Here is a 21,137-nt window from a genome sequence, read left to right as displayed (position 1 = left end):
AAGCCCTGGCTATAATAACCTCCCCTGGCTGGTTACTCAGAGGTGGGCCTCAAGGCCAACCTACTTATAGCCTAAAGGGAGCGGGAATTTCAGGGCACATGTAGGAGCACTTGACTTTCATAAATGACATTACCTTTGGACTGTTTGTAAAATTCTTCTTACTAAGGGAAATTCTCAAGCTTTCCTTACCATCCACATACATGCATAAAACCATTTATCACAGTGTGAACACATGCAGTCATGAACACACACATTAGCAATTCTCTGTCCTATGTTGACACTTCCGAAGTAAACGGATCATGTTTCCCCACATCTACTTATAAGGAGTATCCACACTACTTAACAGCTCCCAGTATTATGTCACCTCTTGCTTCCATTCATTCCTTTGCTAAATATTTATCGAATATCTAACCATGTGGGTGGCATTGTTCCAGGAAGGAAAGATTAAATCATGAGAGTAACAGGCATACAGGCCCCAAATCGTGATTTCTTTCAAATGTCTCCTGTCTCCAGCTCCATACTCTTGTTCTGCATTATCATGTAGCCAAACATTTTTAGCATGTTTTCAAATATTTTTATTATATCCCCCAGTGGGCTGTAAAAACATCAAAGAATAAACTTCAGATATTTCTGAGATAAACACTCTAGTCCAGTCCTCTCATGGATAAGAAAGCATGGGCCCAGGGGCACCTGGGTGGCTCAGTCAATTAAGTGTCCGACTTCAGCTCAGGTCATGATCTTGCAGTTCACAAGTTCAAGCCCCACATCAGGCTCTGTGCTGACAGCTCAGAGCCTGCAACCTGCTTCAGATTCTGTGTCTCCCTCACTCTCCCCCTCCCCTGCTTGCTTTCTCTCTCTCAAAAATAAACATTAAAAAAAATTAAAGAAAGCATAGGCCCATATAAGTGAATTACTCATACAAGATCACTTACAATAAAACAGTACTTGCCAGGCATTGACCATATGGGAGATAAGCAGTCTAATTAATGGTCAATGGTTACACAAATGCTTGACTCTTTCTGAATGAAGTCTTAGGAATCAAAATACAAAGCAAAAGGAATTTCTGAGAAATTGCTGTACTCAATTACTTAAATAAAATATGGCATTGCATTTGCAGAGCCTTTGCTCTACATTTTTAAATTAAGGGTATTCACCAAATTCACCCTCAGTGATCCTGTTATGGGTTGAATCATGTCCCCCCAAAACTAGTGTGTTGAGCCCCCAGTACCTCAGAACACGACTTTATGTGGAAATGGGTCTTTGCAGATATAATTAGTTAAAACAAAGTCACTAGGCTGGGTTCTAGTCCCTTTCCCCTCCCATATGCGCCTCATACTCCTCTCCTTGAGTCTCGACCCTGGTGAGTGAGGAGTTGGGCTTAGGGAGAGGAAGAGGCCCTAACTAGGCTTTCAGCCTTAGTCATCTGGTCACTCAATTTTATCAGAGTGATATATTTAAATAGATAGATAGAAAGATAGATAGATAGATAGATAGATAGATAGATAGATAGATAGATATAGGCATATTATAGAATGTCACTGTGGAGCGCCTGGGTGGCTCAGTAGGTTGAGCATCTAAGTCGGGCTCTGTGCAGATGGTGCAGAGCCTGCTTGGGATTCTCCCTCTCCTTCTCCCTGCCTCTCCCCACCTTTCAAAATAGCCATTTTAAAAAATAAACAAAATGTCATTGATCCCTTTTTTCTTCTTCTTCAAGAACCTCATAGATGACAGAGCCACGGCAGAATTCAGGCATCCTTGGGTCAAAATCTTATGATTGTACTGATAACCTTTATATTTTTGAACTTCACACCCTGTGATTAGGATGGAGTAAAGATTTATAGAGGAAAGACATGATCAGATTGGCATACTTCCCAGATGTCATCTGGAGTCTCTTCCACCCTTTAGATCCAGATAAGATCTAAAACAATCCTCCTGTCTTTGAGGACTTCTGTGAAATATCAGGGGATTTATGTTCTCTTATGCTTACCTCAGCCTCGAAGCCTCCACGTCTCTGTGAGTTGTTCAGCCATCTTCTTGCCATTCTGGTACCTGCTGCTTTTACTCTGTGCTTCATCAACCCAGACACAAAACTTAGAGCTTTCCCTTTACTGCCACAATGTAAACCTTTACAGGTGGCATTTTTGTGCCTGCGGGAACACTTCACTACAGAGAACAGGGTTTATGATGTTGGCTGTAACTCCTGAGGAAAACTGGGAAGACACTGACTCTGCAGTGAGCTCACGGTTGTCCCAAACTACAAGTCAAGGAGGGTTCTCCGGCAGCATTCAACATGCAGAGGGAGCACTGAAAGTTTAACTGGTCCTGGTTTGGAGTTAAGTGGAGGGAGGAGGTATAACTGAAGGGAAAGGCAAGAAAGGATCTCGAAGGCGTTGGCAAGAGTTGTGGTTATTGGACAGACATAGGAGGCTTCGGGCTGTCAGGGTTTAGACGCATGGAGATTAGACGGCCTCTAGTGCCACCTGTTGCCCAACCAAATGAAGAACTACCCACTCTTCAATTTCTGGAGATGAGAAGAAATGGCTGATCTTAGTGACGTCCCTCAAAACAACACCCTCCCAAGGCTGAGCTGGGGGTGGGGTGGAAGGTGGCAGTCAGTGGCTCAACTGCTGTGGCGTCCGTGGACAGTGGAGAAACGGGTGCTTTGGAAGAAAGCCTCCAAGCATGACGTAGCTGGCTTCCTGTCCTCTGTAAGCTCCTTAGAGCCCATGCTAACAGGCAGGCTGTGATGGAAAAAAACAAGGTGCTTTTTAGAGCTATACTCGTATTTTACAATCTGTGATTATTTGTATTTTTTCTCCCAAGTGTAAGGACCTCTGTCACCACTCTGTCTGATGGTGCTGATGACCCAGCTCTTTTTCTTTCATGTAGTCTTATTACCTAGAGAAAGATGTATCTAGTAAATATAAATTTAAAACTCTCTTCAAAAGGTTGCATCAACACTTGCTTCATGTTTTTAAGGAAGAGCCCTAAGAAAATATAAAACCGTGATTATCTCAAGAATTCTGTTTTGTTTTGTTTTTTTAAAGTTTATTTATTTTGAGAGAGACAGAGAGCTGGGGAGGCGCTGTGGGGGGAGAGAATCCCATGCAGCCTCCACACTCAGCACAGAGGCAAAATAAAGAGTCAGACACTTAATTGAGCCACCCAGGCAGGCCAAGAATTTGTTTTTTAATAGAAATTTTACAACCAGATCTCTACAGTTTGGAAGGTAAGGTGCCTTTTTTGCTCTCTTTTTTTGTACAGAGAATGTTCATTGTAAACTATGTTTCTAGGCCTTGTGAGTTGTTCCATCAGATGGTGACAAAGGTGCCATGGAACCCATAAGGCATTTGCACGGGCACTTCGGCTCGGCCCAGTTCTTCAAAGTTCTTGGCGTCCAAGACTAGTAGAAAATTGTTTTCATTCTAGAAAAGGAAAAACAATACTGGAAATTCTTTTCTTTTTTAATTTTTTAATGTTTTAATTATTTGCTAAGAAGAGAGACACAGAGCATGAGCGGGGGAAGAGCGGAGAGAGAGGGAGACACAGAATTCGAAGCAGGCTCCAGGCTCTGAGCTGTCAGCACACAGCCCGATGCGGGGCTTGAACTCACGAACTGTGAGATCATGACCTGAGTTGAAGTCGGATGCTTAACCAACTGAGCCACCCAGGCGCCCCAGAAATTCTTTTGATCATGTCTTATGCATCTTCCTATCTATCCTCACCACCTAGCGCAGTGCCTTGGCTATCCATTCACTGAATGTTTGCAGAATTGCTGAACCAGCCTGAAAAGGAAATTATGGCAGAAGAAGTTCAGGCCCAGAGTGAAGAAATTAGGTTGTTTATGTCCATTACTTTCACAGAATCTCTCTGACTTTAAGGATCTTTTTACCTGGGCCTTTTTAATCACCGAAGGGATACAGAAATTTTTTTCTTCCAAATTTTCTAAGTTCTATGCCTCCAGTTACTTCGGAACTGTACAAATAACTTTGTCAGCATTACAAGGCTGACTGATACTTGCCCTGGTGTAATTGCAGGAGTGGCAAGTACATGAAATGAGGACAAAGTCCTCTGAAGCCTGTGGCAGATGTTAGTAATTGATCCCAGCACTCTCCTCGTCAAACCCTTAAAAAGTCTCAGAATCCTACACCCCAGGCAGCCACTAATAACTGATCAAAGCTTGTACTCAAAGTGAACCTATCTGCCATAAGACTGCCTTACACAAGAAGTTATGACATCAACATTGTTGAGAACTAGGGCTCACCACATTACACTTTTGGAGCAATGAAATTGGCAGCACAGATGGTGGCATGAACATCCAACTAGACGTCAGAAGACTGAGATTTAAACACTGGCTTTACCACTGTGAGATGTGACGCAAGCTCCTGCAACTTATCTAACTTACAAATTCCATGTGTGTAAAATGGTATGCAAAAAAGGTCTTCTTCTTTTTTTTTTTTTAATTTAAATTCAAGTTAGTTAACATACAGCGTAGTCTTGGTTTCAGGAATAGAACCAGGGATTCATCTCTTACATATGATACCCAGTGCTCATCCTGAAAAGTGCCCTCCTTAATGCTCATCACCCATTTTACCCATACCCTACCCACCTCCCCTCCAGCAACGCTCAGTTTGTTCTCTATATTTAAGATTCTCTTATGGTTTGCCTCCCTCTCTGTTTCAACAAAGTTCTTCTGATGAGTAAATAAGATGATGTGTGTTAAAATTCTTTGTAAATGAATATGCAAAATGTAAATTATGATGACTATATAAATAGAACTTTAAAATAATAATAAAGCACGATTGTGATAAAAGGGTATGTACATAGGAGGAGAGGAAGAAAAGGGAGAAAGTACTGTATTGGAATCAGAATAAACTACTGACAGCATCACTGAATACAATCCTCAAAAGGCTCAGTGCCACTTCTCTTTCTGAATAGTGATGGGGAGATACATTTACCTGCTTGGGGGTGATCACCACAGAGAGAATAACCCCACCATCTTCTTCACTGGTTCCTGGTGCAGGAACAAACACAGGTTCCGAGGGGTAGAAGCCATCTTCTCTCCAAATCTGTAAGACACCCCCCCCCAAAAAAAGTATTTGATAGAAGGCTAGTTATGAGCAAGAAGCCTTCAACAGCTTTTCTCACTCCCAGCATGCACCTGGCTGTCAGCACACTATTCATTCAGTAAAAGAACCAGGCTCACTGAGCTGAACAGAGGGGGGCAGGTGGCTTGCAGCTACAGGCTCCATCATCATCAGACACAATCTGTGCAGTTATAATTTTCCATCGACCTGAACTATGTATCCCAATAGCCTAAACCCCATGATTTCTCTAAAAATAACATCCAACAGAGACTTGTTTTTCTGGGCTTGGGATTCATGTAAGATTCCCCAGAGGCAATATACCCCCAGCCTAGGTGATTCTGTGGTTCTCAAACTGAATAAAAGTAAATGGTTGAGCGGCTTAAATATTAAAGAAGCTCAAGGGGTGCCTGGGTGGCTCATTTGGTTAAGCGTCTGACTCTTCATTTCAGCTCAGGTCATGATCTCACAGTTGGTGAGATCCAGCCCTGCAGCGGGCTCTGCCCTGACAGCTTGGCACCTGCTTGGGATTCTCTCTCTACCTCTCCCCAACACATGCAAGCACTCTCACTCACTCTCTCTCTCATCCTCTTTCTCTCTGTCTCTCAAAATAAATAAATAAAACATTAAAAAGAAAAACCTTTAAAAAAAAGTCACTCCTTCCTTTAAAAAAAAGAAAAAGAAATTCAAGAGCTACTTTAACAAAACAGAAACTAATTCAAAAAAGTGGTCTTTTAAGGGTGCCCTTTAAAAGGGCAAAAGTGGTCTTTTAAGAGTTCAGAAAGGGAAAAAGATTTTCATTACCATCAGTGTTTTGTTTACCACGTCCACCTTGATCAGAGAATCCCCCACCAAATGCCGAAAGCCACAGCCATAGAAGAAACGATACTTTCTGCCACTGAATTGGCCATAGTTGATCTGGGGAAATTCAATACCTCCTTCATCCTCTAGACCCTCAGGATGTAGATTTTCATAGGAGCACCAAATCTAAAAGAGATCCCAAGAGGATTTGCAGTCATTGCTTACTTTCTCACCTATTTTATGCAGTATAGGTCAGTGAGGGGGCTAAGAGTTTGCAACAGGGCTTGGAAACTGAGACTCTAGGTCATCTTTTCCATTATTCCTCTTTCCATCACGTGTATGAATACGTGAAAGATCATCGGGTTTTGTGACGAAGCTGTCAAATGGCATGCAGGGTGGCAGTGACCTTCTTATTCTACCAAAGCTAAGATATTAATAGCTACATAACGACATGCTGTGCTAAGCACAAGCTTTCCAGAAGGTGGAGATGATCAATACCAATCTAATACTTAGCTGTTCCACAACCATTAGAAGATTGACATATCTGTTTCAAAACACAAAAAGGATAGGTAAACACAGCGCTCACTCCCACTCAGAATCCTGCAGCTCTTGTGCAAGCGACTGTCATGACCTTACCCTGCTAGGCTGAATGATATCAGACTTATTAGGCAACAAAGATTGAGGGAAACAGCCAATGAATAGAGTACCACGATTAAAATTCAAAGTCTTAGTCTAGTGTCCTTTGAAAGCATACCTTTCCATCAGCCTGTTTCACAGCACTGGCTGAAGAATAGGACAATGGGCTGAGGTTCTGTCCCTCGGGGTCATTCAAACTGACATGCAAGGGCAACACAAACCTTCGAGGGAAAGATCTGCCTACTGAATTATAGACCTGTTCAGGAAAAAGAAAGAGATGAGAAAATGTCATTCATAGGATAACAGCATGTCCCAATAATTTATATCCAGTCAAACATTCCTAAGTAATCGCATAAACGATCATTTTCATTCATTCATTTATTCCACAAACATCTGTTCAGTACCTCTAGGCAAAGCACTATTTTAGACACTGGGGATGCAACAGTGAACCGAGTCTCTGGACCTCAAGGAACTCACACTCTAGCGGGAAAAGAATGATAATAAGAATTAAAATGTATGTTATTGGATTAGTGTCAAATACACAAATGAGGTCTTGATAGTGATAACTGCCATTAAGAAACATCCTGCAGGGTGAGAGAGTAGAGAGTAACAGGGGTGCTTCCTTTTTCATGTCTGGTCAAAATAGGCCTCTGCATATTAAAGCATTAACTTAGTAGGCCTGGGTTGCTCAAAGCTAGCACATTCTCAAGAAAGGTCCATTTTCATGGCTGGTCCTTAGCTGGCACCTGAGAACTGAGCTGTGGGAATATTATGTCTGACAAGACTGGGTTCGCATTCCTGAGGTCTTGAGCCACACTGCACTACTTTACCCAGACAGTTTATGCAAACAATGCAATTTATAATGAACATTTGCTTCTCTGTGGGCATATGGAGCTTTGCTTAACTGAGGTTGGGTAGGGGCTATATGCCTATGTGCTGATACCCAACAAAAACTCTTGATGATCAATCTGGGGGAGCTTCCCTGGCATGCAACATTCCATACATGTTGTCACAAGTTGCTAGAAGAATCAGGTGTGTCCTGGGTGACTCCACTGGAAGAAGACTTGGAAGTGTGCACCTGGTGGTCTCCTCCAGTCTTCATCCCACGCACCTTTCCATTTGCTGACTTTTCTGAGATCTGTGAGCCCTCCTACTGAATCACCAAACCAAGAGTGAGGATCCCCAACACAACCTCCTTGCAGAGATCATGTTGAAGCAGGAGGCCCTGAAAAATAAGTATATTTTTTCTGACAATAAGAGTGCTTTAAGCATATTTTCCTTTCTTGAAATACTGTAAGAGGGACACCTGGGTGGTTCAGTCGGTTAAGGGTCTGACTCTTGGTTTTTGGCTCAGGTCATGATCTCACCATTCATGGATTTGAGCCCTGCGTTGGGCTCTGTCCTGTCAACAAAGGGCCTTCTTGGGATTCTCTCTCTCTCTCTCTCTCTCTCTCTCTAAAAAATAATCAAATGCAAAAAGAAAAACAAAAAAAACTACTGTAAGATGGAGAAGAAAATGTGCTATTTCCCCTCATATACCTGGATCCACATTATCTCCATCTCACACAGAAATGTTTTTACTGAAAAAAGATTCAGTGCTATTTTTAAGCTTCATACAGAGTTAGATTTTTTTTAAGAGTTAGATGTTTTAAGTTACTTTTAAATTTATGTAAACATTTTTTTTTCCTTCAGCAAAGCCATAGCTGAACAAAAAGACACTTCCAATAATGGTGGCTTATTATTAAAAAAGTAAAGTGGACCAACTATCCCACTGAAAACAGTTTAAAGAAGCTAGACAAAATGCTTAGAATAGGTGTTTGAACTCAGGAAACAACAGATGTTGGTGAGGATGTGGAGAAATGGGAACTCTCTTGCACTGCTGATGGGAATGCAAACTGGTTCAGCTGCTCTGGAAAAGAGTGTGAAGGTTCCTCAAAAAATTAAAAATAGGGGCGCCTGGGTGGCGCAGTCGGTTAAGCGTCCGACTTCAGCCAGGTCACGATCTCGCGGTCCGCGAGTTCGAGCCCCGCGTCAGGCTCTGGGCTGATGGCTCAGAGCCTGGAGCCTGTTTCCCATTCTGTGTCTCCCTCTCTCTCTGCCCCTCCCCCGTTCATGCTCTGTCTCTCTCTGTCCCAAAAATAAATAAACGTTGAAAAAAAAAATTTTTTTTTTAAAATTAAAAATTAAATTGCCCTACGACCCAGCAACAGCACTACTAGGAATTTATGCAAAGGATACAGGGGTGCTGATTCATAGGGGCGCATGTACCCCAATGTTTATAGCAGCACTTTCAACAATAGCCAAATTAGGGAAAGAGCTCAAATGTCCATCAACTGACAAATGGATAAAGAAGATGTGGTTTATATATACAATGGAATACTACTCGGCAATGAGAAAGAATGAAACCTTGCCATTTGCAACAACATGGATGGAACTGGAGGGTATTACGGTAAGTGAAATAAATCAGTCAGAAAAAGACAGATATTATGTTTTCACTCATATGTGGAACTTGAGAAACTTAACAGAAGACCATGGGGGAAAGGAAGGGGAAAAAAAAAGTTACAGAGAGGGAGGCAAACCATAAGAGACTCTTAAATACAGAGAACAAACTGAGGGCTGATGGGAGGGTCAGTGGGGAGGGGAAAATGGGTAGTGGGCATTGAGGAGGGCATTTGTTGGGATGAGCACTGGGTGTTGTATGTAAGCGATGAATCATGGGAATCTACTCCTGAAGCCAAGAGCATACTGTATATGCTGTATTTTAGCTAACTTGACAATAAATTATGTTTAAAAAATGCTTTATAATCCCCCCCAAATAAAAATAAAATAAAATATCTTTTTGAAGGCATTGGTGAGCTAAAAAGGCAGTGACAAACAACAGGGCAGAGATTTGGAGGGAGACGGAAACCTAGAGGTAAACAAGATACAGGGGCGGCCAGGCAACTTGTCCCCTAAGGATATCAACTGCTTCCAGAAAAAGGCAGCTGAAAGGCTGAGAAAATAAAACAACTTTTTATTAAACTTTTTTTTATCTTGAGATCATTGCAGGTTCACATGAAATAATACAGAAAAATAAACAATTGATTAAAAAATGGGCAAAAAACTAAAATAACATTTTGACGGGGCGCCTGGGTGGCGCAGTCGGTTAAGCGTCCGACTTCAGCCAGGTTACGATCTCACGGTCCGTGAGTTCGAGCCCCGCGTCGGGCTCTGGGCTGATGGCTCAGAGCCTGGAGCCTGTTTCCGATTCTGTGTCTCCCTCTCTCTCTGCCCCTCGCCCGTTCATGCTCTGTCTCTCTCTGTCCCAAAAATAAATAAACGTTGAAAAAAAAATAAAATAAAATAAAATAAAATAAAATAAAATAAAATAACATTTTGCCAAAAATATACAAATGGCCAATAAGTACATGAAAAGATGCTCAGCATCATTCATTAGTCATTAGGGAAATGCAAATCAAAATTACAATGAGATATTACTTCATACCCACTAGGGTGGTTACTATAAAAAAAAATCAAAACAAGAAAATAAAAGTGCTTTGAAAAGGTGAAGGAATCGGACCCCTGTGCACCGCCGGTGGGAATGTTAAATGGTGCAGCTGTTGTAGAAAACATTCTGGCAGTTCTTCAGTTAGTGATACAATTATCACAGGATCCAGCAATTCTATTTCTAGTTATATACAAAAAGAACTTAAAACAGGGACGCAAATGTATACTTGTGTGCCGATGTTCATAACAGCACTATTCACAATAGCCAAAAGGTGAAAACAACCCAAATGTTCCCCAACAAATGAACAGATAAACGAAATGCAGTACAGACATACAAGGATATTTAACCTTTAACAGGAATGAGATTCTGATACATGTTACAACATGGATGACCCTCAAAAAGGTTATGCTAAATAAAATAAGCCAAACACAAAAAAATAAATCTTGTCTGATTCCACTTATATGAGGTACCTAGAATAGGCAAATGCATAGAAACAGAAAGCAGAATAGAGGCTACCAAAGGCTGGAGAGAGAGGATAATAGGGACCTGTTATTTAATGGGTAGAGTTTCCACTTGGAATGATAAAAAGTGTGGAAATGGGCAGTAATTATGGTTGCACAACACTGTTAATGTACTTAATGCTACTGAACTGAATACCTAAAGATGGTTAAAATGTAAGTTTTATGTTATGTATATTTTATCACATAAAAAACAAAATAATACAGAGAGATCATATGTATCCTTCATCCAGTTTCACCAATGACAGTGTCTTGCATAACTGCAGTACAATATCACAACTGGAAAATTTACACTTATATAATCCACCAACTTTTTTCAGATTGTGTGTGTGTGTGTGTGTGTGTCTGTGTGTGTGTGTGTGTCTGTGTATTTAGTTCCATGCAGTTTTCTCATGTGTAAATTCATGTGATCACCATCACACTCAAGATATAAAATCACCACAAGGATCCTTCATGCTACCTTTTTATAAATATATGGCTACACCAACTCCCCTAACACTTGACCCCAGTGAATAGATTTTGATATTTTCAAGGAATCAAAGGGATAAAAGCTGGAGTTCAAGGACTGCCAAAAAGGAGAAGCCCTGATAGACCCCCAGCTCTTTGGATCAAAACCCCTTCGTTCAGCACCTAGGAGTAAGAATGAACAAGAAGTAGTCCAGCTCTTTCAGGAACTGTACCCTGCTTCAAAATATCCCAAGCCCTAGAACTAGATTAAGAATATCTGGAATTGGGGCGCCTGGGTGGCTCAGTCAGTTGAGCGTCCGACTTCAGCTCAGGTCATGATCTCACAGTTTGTGAGTTCGAGCCCCGCATCAGGTTCTGTGCTGACCACTTGCTTGCTCAGAGCCTGGAGCCTGCTTCAGATTCTGTGTCTCCTTCTCTCTCTGCCCCTCCCCCGCTCACGCTTTGTCTCACTCTGTTTCTCAAAAATAAATCAATGTAAAAAAAAAAAAAAAAAAGAATATCTGGAATTGATCATGTACCCAAGCAATCAGCCAAAAGTAAATAAAATTTTCTCTGGAGGAACGTAGTATCAGCCTGGGTCTCAAAATATCGCTACAATTTTTCAAACACAATATTCTGTATACAATAAAAATTAGCCAGTACATGAGAAGACAAGAGCATGTTTAAAAAAACAAAACAAAACAAGATAACAACAGAACCAGAGCCACAAGGGATCGAGATAATAGAAGCTACCAGACTCTAAGTTTCTGAATATGGTGGAGGAAATTCTTTTAAACTGAGAATTGTAGCAGAGAACTAGAAATTATAAAAGAGAACCAAATTAAAATTCAAGTACTGAAAAATGCAATGAGTTTAAGAACTTAGTGGCAAGGTTTAACAGCAGAATAGACACTGTTGAAGAAAAAATTAACTGTAAGACAGGTAAGAAGAAAATATCCAAAACAAGATGCTTATTAGAGAGACACAAGAATGTTAAATACTAAATAGAACATAAGTAACAGATAAAGTGAAAAGGAGTAACACACATGTACTTCAATCCCAGAGAGAAGGGAGAGAAAGGATTTACCAGATGCAATATTTGAAGAAATAGGTGACATTTTTCAAAACTAATGAAAGACATCAAACCATAGATTCAGTTATCCCTAAAAAACACCAAAGTAAAATAAATAAAAAGAAAACCATACTGAGAGCTATCCTAGGACTAACTACAGAAAATCAAAGAGAAGATTTTAAAATCAGTCAGAGATGGGGTGCCTGGGTGGCTCAGTCAGTTAAGCATCCAACTTCAACTCAGGTCATGATCTCACAGTTCATGAGTTTGAGCCCCACACTGGCTCTTGCTGTCACGGCTTCCCTTCAGGTCCTCTGCCTCCCTCTCTTTCTGCCCCTTCCTTGCTCGCTCTCTCTCTCTCTCTCTCTCTCTCTCTCTCTCTCTCTGTCTCTCAATCTTCTAAAATAAAAGCATTAAAAAAGTTTTCTTTTAAATCAGAGGAGGAAAAAATAGCAACTTCAAAGGAGCAAGGCTTAGATTGACTACTGATTTCTCAACAGAAATCAGAATACAACCAAACATCTTTAAAGTATTAAAAAAAATAACAACCTAGAACTCTTTATCTAATGAAAACATTCTTCAAGAAAGAAGGTAAAATAAAGACATTTTTCTGAGAAGCAAAAACATATTTCATCACCAGCATATCTGAACTAAAGGAAATACCAAAAGATACTCTTCTGTTAGAAAGAAAGTGATTCCACATGGAAGCCTCAAACTGGGAGGAATTAAAAGCAATTGAAAGGTACAGATGTGGGTACATGGGTAGTATGGAGAACTATGATTACATAAAGCAATAATAATAATGTCTTACAGGGTTTAATATAGAAAGAAAATTAAAATATACAACAACAGTAGTGTATAAATCAGGAGAAGAGTAAATAGAGTTAATGTGTTCCAGAGTTCTTGCACTGTCTGCAAGGAATTAAAGAACCAATTTATAATATATTGTGTTAAATCAAGGCTGCATATTATAATCTCTAAAATAACCACCAGGGACACATGGGGGGCTCAGTTGGTTAAGCTTCTGACTTCAGCTAAGGTCATGACCTCACGGTTCCTGGGTTCGAGGCCTGTGTCAGGTTCAGTGCTGACAGCTCAGAGCCTGGAGCCTGTTTCAGATTCTGTGTCTCCCTCACTCTGCCCCTCCCCCACTCATGCTCTGTCTTTCCCTCTCCCTCTCCCTCTCCCTCTCTCTCTCTGTCTCTCTCTCTCTCTCAAAAATAAATAAACATTAAAAAATAAAAAATAGGGGCACCTGGTTGGCCCAGTTGGTTGAGCGTCCGACTTTGGCTCAGGTCATGATCTCGCAGTCTGTGAGTTCGAGCCCCATGTCGGGCTCTGTGCTGAGGGCTCAGACCCTGGAACCTGCTTCAGATTCTGTCTCCCTCTCTCTGACCCTCCCCTGTTCATGTTCTCTCTCTCTCTCTCTCTCTCTCTCTCTGTGAAAAATACATAAACTTAAAAAAAATAAGTTGGGGCGCCTGGATGACTCAGTCAATTGAGCGTCCAGCTTCAGCTCAGGTCATGATCTCACGGTTTGTGAGTTCAAACCCCGCATATGGCTCTGTGCTGACAGCTTAGAGCCTGGAGCCTGTTTCGGATTCTGTGTCTCCCTCTCTCTCTGCTCCTCTCCTGCTCATGCTCTGTCTCTCTCTCTCTTTCTCTCTCAAAAATAAATGAACATTAAAAAAAATTTTTAATACAGAAAAAAGAAGTAAAATAAAATAACCACTAAAAAAATATTTAATTACCAAGCTAATGGGCAGGAGGTGGAATGAGGTTTGGGGAGGGGAGATGGAAATCAAATAATAAAATACACTCAACCAATCCAGGGAAGGCAAGAAAGGAGAGAGAGAAAGAAACAATGACACAAATAGGAAGTGAACAGTAAGATGGAATATTTTTTTAGTAAAAAAAATTTTTTTTAACATTTATTCATTTTTGAGAGATAGAGAGAGCATGAGTGGAGGAGAATCAGAGAGGGGGAGACACAGAATCCCAAGCAGGCTCCAGGCTCCGTGCTGTCAGCACAGAGCCTGATGAAGGGTTCAAACCCACATATCACGAGATCACAACCTGAGTCAAAGTCAGACACTCAACCAACTGAGCCACCCTGGCGCCCCAAGATGGGATTTTTAAACTTCAATATATTGGTGACTGTTCCAACTAAATGCTCAATTAAAAGTCAAGAATTAGCATAATGGATTTTCAAAATATATGCTGCTTACAAGGTACACATTCATAAAGATTCAAAGTGTAAGAATGGAAAAGTTACAGCATGCAAACATTAAACAAAAAAGTAGACTTTAAGGCAAAAAACATTACTCAGAAATAAATGTTCAATAAAATCATCAAGGTAAAACAATTCTAAATTTGTATGTACATAATAACAGAGCACCAAAATATATAAACTAACAATTAACATAACTATAGGAGCACCAGTCTGGCTTAGTTGATAAGAGCATGTGACTCTTGATCTTGCGGTCAGGAGTTTGAGCCCCACATTGAGGGCAGAGTTTACTTTAAAAAAATAAAAAATAAAATAAAATTAACATAACTATAAAAAGAAACAGAAAAATCTGTATTCCAAGTAAGAGATTTTAATATGCTTCTCATGTAATATCATAATGTCATGTAATAGAGATCAATAAAAACAGATACGATTTGGATAGTATAAACAAATATGACCCAATTGACATATGTAAAACACTACATTCAAAATTCAGAATATACATTATTTTAAATACATATGAAGCACTTAAAAAATGATCTAACGCTGGACCATAAAGCAAATCTCAATATCATACAGTAAAACTAAGCTGGAAATCAATGGTAGAAAATTTTCTATATATTTGAAATTTTAAAAACACATTTCAAAAACAAATCTCAATGAGAGAAAATTCGTTAACTGAGAAGTAATAAAAATAAAACATATAAAAATTTGTGGGATGCAGCTAAAACTCTGCTGGAGTGACATTTATCATCACAAAGATATATGTTGTGGGCAAAAGGATGAAAAATAACAAACTAACCACATCCTTAGTTACAAAGAGGTCATATTAGGCACAAAGGAAAAAGAAAGGGCCAGAGAAAGACCGTATGATTTCACTCACATGTGGAATTTAAGAAACAAAACAAATGAACATGGGGCGAAGAAACAAAGAGAGAGGCAAGCCATAAAACAGACTCTTAACTATAGAGAACAAAGTGAGATGTTGCTGGAGGGGAAGTGGGCAGGGGATGGGCTAAATGGGTGGTGATTAAGTAGGGCACTTGTGACGAGCTCTGGGTGTTATATGAAGAAAGAAGAGGGGCGCCTGGGTGGCGCAGTCGGTTAAGCGTCCGACTTCAGCCAGGTCACGATCTCGCGGTCCGTGAGTTCGAGCCCCACGTCGGGCTCTGGGCTGATGGCTCAGAGCCTGGAGCCTGTTTCCGATTCTGTGTCTCCCTCTCTCTCTGCCCCTCCCCCGTTCATGCTCTGTCTCTCTCTGTCCCAAAAAAATAAATAAACGTGGGGAAAAAAAATGTTTTTAAAAAAAAGAAAGAAGGAAAGGAAATAATAAAAATAAGAACAGAAACTGATGAAATGGAAAATACACACACATTAAAGAGGATCAACCAAGCCAGAAAGATAGTTGTTTTTGAAAAGCTTCATTAAATCGATAAGACCCTGGCAAGCCTAAGCAAATGCACAAAAAAGAAAGGAAAGATTACCATATAGGGATAAAAACAGGTGGCATCAATTAACCATAGGTACATTTTTTTAAATCATAAAATGATATCACAAATGACATCAGATAAATAAATTTGAAATTTTAGATGACATAAATTTCTAAAAAAAATCAATTTACCAAATCTGACACAATAAAAAATAGAAAATCAGAATAATATTGTATTATTAAAATACAATTCATAATTTAAGATCTAACTATAAGGAAATATACAGGCCCAGATGGCTTACTTCTTGAATTATTCCAAACGTTTAAGAAATAATGCCAATCTTATACATTCTCATGTAGAGAAAAGAGAACAATTTCCAACTCACTGTATGAGATCAGCAAAACCTTAATACCAAAACTTAACAAGGATATTATAAGAAAGAAAAATTATAGGCCAATTTTATTCATAAAATACATGCAACAAAATCCTAAACAAAATATTAGCAAAGTAAGTCCAACAATATTTAAAGAAAAATACACAGCAACCAATTGGGATTTGATTCAGGAATAGAAGGGAAAGCTTCACATTCAAAAATCAATAAATAGCTGTTATTACAAACATTTCTTCAATCAATCAATGTACTTTACCACATTGATGACATAAAGGATAAGTCAGATGATTATCTCAAAACTACTGAAAAAAACACTTGATAAAATTCAACATCCATCCATAATTAAAGTTCTTAGTAAACTAGAAGTAAAAGGGAACTTTCCTAAGTGAGAAAAATTATCTTTAAAAAAGAATCTATTGGGGCACCTGCGTGGCTCAGTCAGTTAAGCATCCAACTTCAGCTCCAGTCATGATTTTTGAGTTCGAGCCCAGCGTCAGGCTATGTATTGACAGCTCAGAACCTGGAGCCTGCTTCAGATTCTGTTTCTCCCTCTCTGTCTGCTCCTCCCCTGTTCGTGCTCTGTTTCTCTGTCTCTCAAAAAATAAACATTTTTAAAAAAATCTATCAATAACTTATGTCCACACAAAATCTGCCCACAAATGTTAACAGCAGTCTTATTTATATTTGCCAAAAACTGAAAGTAACCAAGGTATCCTCCAATAAATGAATGGATAAACAAACCATAGTACATACATACAACAGCATATCATTCAGTGATGAAAAAAATGAGCTATCAAGCCACCAAAAGACCTGAAGAAACTTTAAATATATATTACTATGAGGAAAAAGCAAGTCTGAAAAGGCTACATACTCTAGGATTCCAATTACATGACATCTTGAAAAAGGAGAAAGTATAGGGACAGTAAAAAGATTACTAGTTGCTAAGTGTTGAGAGAAGTGGGGAGGGAAGAAGATGGAATGTGGTATTTTAAGGGTAGGGAAACTAGTCTGTATGATACTATAATGGTAGATACATGACTTTATGCATTTGTCAAAACCCATAGAATTCTACAACACAGAGTGAATCCTAGTGTAAATTACGGACTTTAGGTAGTAATAATATATAAATATTGGCTCATCAATGGTAACACATATACCACACCAAGGCAAGATGTCAACAATAGGGGAATCTGGGGATATTAGGGGAAGGGAATATACATGGGAGTGCTTTCCAGGTTCTGCTTGATTTTTATTTAAACCTAAAACTTCTCTAAAAAACAAAGTCTATTAGTTTGTTTGCTTGTTTAAATCTATAGCAAACAGCATACCTAACAGTAAAATGTTGAAGACTTTTCCTCTCATATTGGGCATCAGATAAGGATGCCAACCATCTCCACTTGCATTCAACACTGTACTGGAGGTCCAATGAAGAAAGGCAAGAAAATGAAAATCAATAACTAGTTTGGAAAGGAAACTGTCATTACTTGTATAAGATATGATTGTAGATGTAGAAAATCTAAAAGAATCTATAAATTATTAGAATTACTGAATTACTGTATTCATTAACTGAGCACAAGATCAAGAAACTAAAATCAAACATATTGCTATACAGCAGTATTAACATAAATGAAAGCAAAAGTAAATACCTAGGAGTAAATCTAATAATTTAATAATATTCTTTATAATACAAAAGACATATAAAATGCATACCCAGATAGCTATAAAACACTTTAAAGAAGTGATAAAATGGAAAGATAAATTGTGTTCATGTACTAGAAGAATCAACATTGTGTAAAGATATTAACCTTCTTTCAGATTAATACGCAGATTCAGTGCAAATGCAATTAAAATCTGACAGGTTTTTTTGTTGTTTGTGTGTGTGTGTGTGTGTGTGTGTGTGTGTGTGTAGAAACTGACAAGCTGACTCTAAAATGTATATAAAAATGAAGGGGGGGGCCTACATGGTTCAATCAGTTCAGTGTCTGACTTTGGCTCAGGTCATGGTTTCAGAGTTCATGGGTTTGAGACCCACATCAGGCTCTGTGCTGACAGCTCAGAGCCTGGAACCTATTTCAGATTCTGTGCCTCCCTGTCTCTCTGCTCCTCCCCCACTCATGCTCTGTCTGTCTCTCTCTCTCAAAAATAAATAAACATTAAAAAAAATTTTTTTTAAATGTAGGGACACCTGGGTTGCTCAGTTGGTTGAGCATCCAACTCTTGATTTCGGGGCAGGTCATGATCCCAGGATCATGGGATCAAGCCCTGCGTTGGGCTCCTTATTGAGCATGGGGCCTGCTTGGGATATTCTCTCTCTCTCTTTCCCTCTACCCCTCTCCCCTGCTTGCTCTCTCTCTCTAAAATAAAAAAAAAATTTTTTTTTAATTTAAAAAGTTATAGAGGGCCAGGAATGGCCATGACACTCATTATAGAAGGAAATATTAGGAGGACCTTATCTGCTAAACATCAAGATTTTTCATACAGTGATATTAATCAGCACAGTGGGATATTGGCACAGGAATACCTAAGTAGACCAATGGAACAGAATATAAATCTAAAACAGAATAACGCATATATGAGTACTTAATTTTTAGAATTAAAAACTCTTGTAGAGGTAATATGGGAAAATATTGTTATGACCTTATCATGGGAAGATGTCTGAAATAGGATGTACAATGTATCACTCATAAAGAAAAAAATTGATAGATTGGAACATGCTTATTCATCAAAAGCACCATTAAGATAACCTGATAGAGGTATCTGCAAAAATACCTGTAGGAATTTCATATTTAATGGTGAATTATTAAACATTTTCCAGATGAGAAGGGGAAAATGATTACTGCTATAACTACTTCTTTTCAATTTGAGGTCCTAGCCAATATAATAAGGCATGAAAAAGAAATAAAAGACATATAAGGACTGGAAAGAAAGAAATGAAACTGTCATTATTTTCAGATAACATGATTATATACATAGAAAATCAAAAATAATCTATAGTCAACTATTCAAACCCTAATTAGTGAATTTAGCAAGATATTTAAATAAGAAATCAATATACAAAATCAACTGCATTTCTATATACCAGCAAAAACAGAAAATGAAAGCTTAAAAACTAAGCAAAATAAGTCAGAGAAAAAACAGACATCATATGATTTCACTCATATACTTGTATGTGTGATTTGAGAAACACAACAGATGAACATAGGGGAAGGGGAGTAAAAATAAGATAAAAACAGAGAGGGAGGCAAACCATAAAAGATTCTTAAATACAGAGAACAAGCTGAGCGTTGCTGGAGGGGCGGTGGGTGGGAGGATGGGTTAAATGGGTGATGGGCATTAAATAGGGCACCTGTTGGGATGAGCACTGGGTGTCACATGTAAGAGATGAATCCCTGGGTTCTAATCCTGAAACCAAGACTACACTGTATGTTAACTAACTTGAATTTAAATTAAAGAAAAAGAAGAAGGAGGAGGAGGAGGAGGACGAGGACGAGGATGAGGACAAGGATGAGTAGGGAGAGGAGGAGGAGGAGGAGGAGGAGGAGGAAGAGGGGGAGGAGGAGGGGAAATCTAAAGCAAACGTGATGCTAAAAATGGTAACAGAGAACAATCTGGTATCTGCCAGAGGGGAGAGTATAGGGATGGGCAAAACAGGGGAAGGGATTAAAAAGTATAAAAGCCCAGTTATAAAATAAATAGGACATGAGGATACAATGTACAGCATAGAGAGTATAGTTAATCATAGGTAACAACTTTCTATGGTGACAGAAGATACTAGATGTGTTGTGAGGATCAACTCATAATGTATATAAATGTTAAATCACTATGTTTTGTGCCTAATATAATACTGTATGTCAACTACACTTGAATAAAAAAACTTAACAATTAAAAGAAAAGACTGGGATGCCTTGCTGGCTCAGTCACTGGAGTGTGCAACACTTGATATTGGAATTGTAGGTTCACACCCCATATTGAGTGTAGAGATTACTTAAAAATAAAATATTTTAAAAATAATAATAATAATTAATCAAATATACCATTTATAATAGTTTCAAAACTAAACCTGAAGGCCTACAGATAAATTTAACAAAAGATATGCGATATCCTGACCAAAAACTTTATAAACATTACTGAGAGAAATTTTTAAAAGACTCAAATAAATGGAAAGATATTCCATGTTCATGGATTGGAAGATTCAACATTTCTTACTGTTGTAAAGACATCAATTATCCTCAAATTGATCTGTAGTTGCAACATGATTCCAATCAGATTTTGTTTTTTCTTAATTTGCAAAAACTGACATGTTGACTCTAAACTTATGCAAATGCAAAAAGGCCAAGAAAAACCCAGGCAATCTTTAAAAAGAAAAGAGCTAGGACTTATACTGCAGATATCAAGACCTATCAGACAGCTATAATAACTAATAAGTAAGCTTTGTAAGAAAAGTTAACTTTAGGGGTGCCTGGGTGGCTCAGTCTAGTTAAGTATCCGACTCTTGATCTCAGCTCAAGACATGATCTCACACTTTATGAGTTCGAGCCCTGCATCAGGCTCCAAGCTGACAGCACAGAGCCTGCTCAGTATTCTCTCTGCTCCACCCCAACTCATGACTGAAGGTACTCTCTCTCTCTCTCTCTTATTCTCTCTCAAAATAAATAAGTAAACTTAAAAGATAAAATAAAATTAAATCAATGTGTTAAAAAAAGTTTTAAGTAAAGCTACAGCCTGAAACAATTTGCATTACATAATCCAGGAAATTTTTACCTTGGATTCAGTATCGGGAAAAAGTGAATGCCCTCAGCTGGAAGAACTAAAACAGCTTCTTTTATCAGAGAATTAAGATATTATAGCCCATTTTGCCATCCCTTCCAGGAAACTGAAGTATGTTTAGTTCTCAAGTGTAATAAGGAACTAATCACACAGTGCTCCAAAACACATCTCTTTGTTTTCTTTAATATGCTTTTATCAGGTATTAAGTAAGTAACTCAAATTATTTTTTTTTTAATTTTTTTTTTCAACGTTTATTTATTTTTGGGACAGAGAG

At 38.8% G+C, this 21,137-nt stretch overlaps 1 protein-coding gene across 3 annotated transcripts in view; it reads right to left on the bottom strand.

Moving 5' to 3' along the window:
• Nucleotides 1–3,156: 3,156 nt before the first annotated feature.
• Nucleotides 3,157–21,137, bottom strand: part of BCO2 (beta-carotene oxygenase 2) — a 109,735-nt gene continuing 91,754 nt past the window's right edge. For 2 of the 3 annotated variants that reach the window (XM_040482983.1, XM_040482982.1), the window contains 4 exons: nucleotides 6,640–6,777; nucleotides 5,889–6,071; nucleotides 4,959–5,069; nucleotides 3,157–3,425 (listed from right to left, as the gene is read on the bottom strand). In XM_040482983.1, the coding sequence (XP_040338917.1) occupies nucleotides 3,312–3,425; nucleotides 4,959–5,069; nucleotides 5,889–6,071; nucleotides 6,640–6,777 (546 nt within the window). In that variant the 3' untranslated portion in view covers nucleotides 3,157–3,311. The remainder of the gene's footprint in view (nucleotides 3,426–4,958; nucleotides 5,070–5,888; nucleotides 6,072–6,639; nucleotides 6,778–21,137) is intronic. The other variant, XM_040482984.1, reaches the window with a different exon arrangement.

The sequence above is a fragment of the Herpailurus yagouaroundi genome, unplaced genomic scaffold (genome assembly GCF_014898765.1).
Source record: "Herpailurus yagouaroundi ecotype Mexico unplaced genomic scaffold, PumYag 161, whole genome shotgun sequence".
Taxonomy (NCBI): Eukaryota; Metazoa; Chordata; class Mammalia; order Carnivora; family Felidae; genus Herpailurus; species Herpailurus yagouaroundi.
The sequence above is the reverse complement of the archived record's forward strand: the minus strand, read 5'-3'. Positions and strand labels throughout refer to the sequence as shown.